Below are 5139 nucleotides of genomic sequence, written 5' to 3' on the forward strand. Positions count from 1 at the left end.
TGTAGAAAAGGGGTGTTGGACTTCAATTAGGTTTGGTTTTGTATTTCAACAATAAATTTTAACTTTATTCATTCCTAGAGGCTGAGCAACTCATCTTTCGATATCCTCTTTGTGTGTTTAGTAAAGATTTTATTGTTGGAGGGCAGCAACTTTCTCCCTGCTAATGACACAGGACAAACTACACAAAAAATAACCAATTCCACACCTCCTCTGGAGCAGTCCTCCATGTTACCCTTTCTTTTAGGTTTATAAAGAAACATCTGTGTGTCAGGTTGAGGTGGTAAGTCATAGTGCAGTTGGTGCAGCTTCGTGCAGCTTGCTAAGTGTTACATGCAAAATAAAAAGCTTATTTTAGCATTTTTCAACCTTGCTATTAAATAAGACTGTGGAAAAAATTAATCCAACTGATTAAACGACAAATTCTAAGGTATTTAATTGCCTGTTGGGCTTTGGCTAGCATTTTGACACCCCGTGGTGCAGAGTGTCTATTTGCACTGGCAAAATATGGATGTTTTTGTCTTTCCAACCTTGACTGTGATGCATCAGAGTGCACGAGTGTGGTCAGTTCAGTGTTAACCAAACCCAAACAGCTTTAAAAATCATTGACCTTAACAAGTTCTGAAAACAGAATCTGTATGCAAAGAAAATGAATGTATACCAGATTTAAAATAGACACAAATGTTACCAACTCAAATTGTCTCAGATTTATTATTGATACAGTTATAAAGCATATTGCACAGGAAGTCCTGACCACCTTGACGGATACAGAGTCCCCTCTGAAAAATGTGTAAAATATAAAATAAAAACAGTGAGCAAAGGGAGCCTGCACAGTTGTAAAATTAATCCAAATACACTCCATACTTTGTTCCGGGTTTTTTTTTTTCTTCCAAGCATTGATTGTTGTTTATGAATAATTTAACCATCTACTGTAAGCCCTGAAGACAGAATAGAATATACTTCTTGGTATGAAATCAGTCCAGTCCAAAACTTCTGCTTGGCGAATAATTATTTTTTCTAGGTTGGCAAATGCGGTTTCACCCTGTGAAGTTTAATCAACTATTTGCTAAAACCGCCTTACAAAGTTAAATGAAAAATAATAGAGGAGCGTCAGAAACTGAAGTTTTACATCACTGCCATTAAAAATGTAATGCCAATATGTTTTAGGCAAAATCACTACCACTTGTCATTAACATTGCCTTACTGGAGGTAAGTGAGTGGTCATCACTGAGGAAATTTGTTGTGCAGGTATTTTATTTTTGACCATAGTGTCTACATTGTCATTTACTTAATATTTACTTCATGTCATTTTCCTGAAAAGTTCTTGACTGAAAATACCACCACCCATAATCTTCACACGCAACAAGAAAAGGACCAAAATCCTAAAATAAGAATGACTTCCACACCACACATTAGAAAAAATAAACAAATAAACAAATATCATCAGTTTGCAGACGGCAATTTGGTGTTACATAAACAGTTTGATTTGTTCACAAGTAGGTTTGAACACACAATTAGCTTCCCTGTGGTTTCACTGCATTAGCTGTTGTATAGTCCAAGTAAATGGGGTACTGAGGAATATCAGGTATGTGATATGTCCGTGTGTGTGTGTGTGTGTGCGTGTGCAGTGTAGAGGGCATAAGACTCGTCACATTGGCACCACCGGTCTGTAATTAAAATTCACACTTGGTTTGGGCAGGCAAACGTCTCAAAGTCTGGAACTCTAGGCGAAAAGCAGCATCGACATGTCTCCTCTCTGTAAGGCCTGACATGCCACGATTGGCTTTAGTGCAGTTATCTGGTGACTTTAACCTGCATTTAAGATTGTTTTACACTGCTTCACATGAAATACACAGATTTTGTAAACATTTATGGTGTAAGTCAATGTTATCCAATCCTGATGTTTGGGACCCAGAGCCCTGCAGGGTTTCATTCTAACCAGCTAATTGGGGACTGATACAGATTAAGTTGAACTATCTGGCAGGACAGAAAACAACAGCACAAATGGTCCCAAAGACCAGGACTGAAAAGCATTGATGCAGCTCACAAGTGTGTGGTAAAACAGTTCCTATTCACATCAAAAGAAATAGGCAGTATAAATAAAACTTCTGCCTGTATATTCATCCTCACCAAGTCATTACTTTCAATGTCATGTCATATTACTACTATTATTGTCATTTATAGGATTAAAAAGATAAGTCTGGTGATATTTTGTATTTTTGTTATTGTCAACAAACCCCATAAAAAAAACCCCAAAACAACCTAACAAGTATTCTATCCAAAATACACTCTCCTGCTGCCGTAAGGACTCAAATAACCAAATCTACAACTGACAAAAGTCCCTAACAAAATCTCTATTTGCTCCTGTTACAGTAACAATTGTTAAAAACTACAGTGCCCAGCTGTTTTAAGGTAGGTTAATGTTAACAGAACAAATTGTAGGTCTTGGTCTTTTTATATGATTTGTTGACTACATTAAAAAGAAAATACAGAATATCCCCAACTTTATGCTTTACCTAAAGTGGATGGAGATAAAAGGTTTAAAAAAGACCACCACCACTCGTGTGATTTCAAAGTTTTGTTCTAAAATGTTTAATTAGTATTAATAAAATAAAACCACACAACCTGAATAAACATCCCCAATTTGAGCTATTCCAACTAAACCTTAAGCTGTTTGGTGAGTGTGTAATCTAATAAACAGCCCTTATGCTTTTCTAACATCTGCTCAGGAGTAGCTTTGCTCGTGGTTGTACACAAACACATCCACACTTTCCTGGGGGTTCACTGCACTCTGAATGAGCAGGTCACGAGGAAGAGTCTCTGAACGCTGTAGGATTGTCTAGAGGAAACGACTACATTATGCATATTAGTGATGATCTCCCACACAACAACAGGCAAACCGAAGCAGGTGGGCTGGGATTACGTGTAGACGGGACCACGTGCTTACACACATACACAGTATATATTTGCATCATGATCCCCTTCTACATTTGGCACTGAAAAAACAAACTGCAGGGTAAAGGTAGGTTGGGGTGGCGGGTGAGTCTCACTCTTCCTGTGGCGCTACGGAAGAATACAACAGACAACCACAAATACAAACTTCCCTGTGAAAAGGCTTTTTTTTTTTCTGGTGGGAAAGTAGATGTCCAATGTATGGGAAGTCTTTCTAACGACTCAATGAGACATGCTATTGAGGGAGGTAGATGGACTTGATTATTTTACAAGGTGGACAGGCAGCTTGCTTCAGTCGCCTTGAAATCACCTTTGAGACACTTAAGAGCAGTGGGGTGCTAGCCAAGTTATGGTGAAGTGGAGAGAAGGGTAAGCATTGAAAGCCAGTCAAACAGAACTTTTCACAAGCATAACGTCCCTAAAAATCTTGTACCACAATACGCCGTCTCCTTGCATTTAACACCAAAGTTATAAATTAACCCCATCCACTTCGTATATTGTGTACATAACTTAATATGCTGCAAATGGACATGGTAGTTTTTACATGGTTTTATGACCATGTTAGAGCTGCGAGATATACAAACTCATGACCATCAGTCTCTTCGTATCTGTAACAGAAGGTTCACATTTGTCTTTTAGAGGAGATCTGTTGAGTGTGACATCAGGGTGACATCCTCAACAAAGAGGTTAGCTCTCAAGACCTTTGGCTGAAGTTCTTGTCTCTTCCTGTGCTTAAGATTAGAAGTCTATGATTATCATAGGCTGATTGGATTTCTAGAGAGACTAGAAAGAAGAGAAAAAAGGTGTCAACAATTTCTGTCTCATGTAACCAGTGTCTTAAGGGTTAAAACATCCTTTCACAAGAGAAAGCTCACGGTGTCCAAGGAAATCACACGCAATATAGTTTGGTCAGTGATGAGTTTTCACTTGAAGATTGTGGAAAATAAATCCGATACAGATCCAAACTCTACAAAAACCAGTCCGCCGGAGCTCGGTTGATTAGAAAGATAAAAGCCTAGTGTCCTGAAACAGAGCGAGGAGTTCTGGTTCTGCTTCACATTCAGCTGTGTCAACCGTGTGAGGAGAAGATGGGCCTGCTGATGTTGCTGTTGGTGGTCATGGCGGCAAGTTCCCATCTGGAGTGAACAACAGAAAGCATGTGTAAGAATCTTAGGGTACACATTCACAATAATTAGTAACAGTTATTAGTCCAGACTGTAACTGGACCTAGTATTGTATAAAAAGTGATCATCAGATAGAAACAGCTTAAAAACATGCAATAAGGCCCATAAACATTATCTTAGAGGTGTGTGGTTTTATACATTTTATCATTTCACTCACTTTTTTTTATTAAATAACTGCCTAAATAGAAGGGGCAGGAGTTACCATGGTTACCAAATGATCTTGCATAAATAGAGGTAATACATCACTTGTTCAGATTATTCATAAGCGGTCACAATCCTGATGATTTCATCAACTTTTTTCTGATTTAGAAACATCTGATGGTTTGAAATCCAGCCAAGATGCTAAAATTGTACCTCAATGACACTCAATTAAGTCTCTCTGCTCCCCCCCCTTGTCTGACTGAAGGGCTACGATGTGGACTAGGGAGGGCCCTGCTGTAACACGAGAACCAGGAGCAGGGGCTGACAACAGGGTCTAGTGCTGACCTGCTGACAGGTCAGAGGTTGAGCTTCAGATTGTTATCACTGGCTCTGGTTTCACACTCACTCCCTCTCAATTGCTCTGTTCGTTTTTTTGTTGTGCACGTGTGTGTTTAAGAGGGGAGACTGGCATTGGAGCTGGACATGCCAGTGAGGGGCAAAGGGAGTTAACCAGAGTCTTGTGACCCCACCAGAAAAAACCCTTTAGGGTTAGAAACGCAACTGCAAACACTGAAGTGGGGAGTGTGCAAGGTGGCAGTGACAGTGTGAGAGAAATGAGAGGCTAAGAGGAGTAATTAGTATCAAGTTGCATGGGGTCCACTTGTAAAAAGAAAAAGAATCACATTAGTGCATTTCAGATGCACTTGTCTAATGAGCTATATTAGCTTTACTAGGACTATTACTTAGGTTATTTGAGAAATGGTTATATGCTTGAAATGGATGTGTCAGCATTATTCTATAGGAAGCTAGATATTATGCTCTATATTACTGGGAAAATACATAGATTTCAAAGAATGTGAACCTG

At 39.0% G+C, this 5139-nt stretch overlaps 1 protein-coding gene across 2 annotated transcripts in view; it reads right to left on the reverse strand.

Moving 5' to 3' along the window:
* Positions 1–681: 681 nt before the first annotated feature.
* The window catches only part of klhdc3 (kelch domain containing 3), a 25515-nt gene continuing 21057 nt past the window's right edge, over positions 682–5139 (reverse strand). For both annotated transcript variants that reach the window (XM_035663330.1, XM_035663331.1), the window contains exon 11: positions 682–4085. In XM_035663330.1, the coding sequence (XP_035519223.1) occupies positions 4019–4085 (67 nt within the window). In that variant the 3' untranslated portion in view covers positions 682–4018. The remainder of the gene's footprint in view (positions 4086–5139) is intronic.

Source organism: Morone saxatilis, unplaced genomic scaffold, assembly GCF_004916995.1.
Source record: "Morone saxatilis isolate NCDOM2014 unplaced genomic scaffold, NCSU_SB_2.0 Contig19, whole genome shotgun sequence".
NCBI classification, from domain to species: Eukaryota; Metazoa; Chordata; class Actinopteri; family Moronidae; genus Morone; species Morone saxatilis.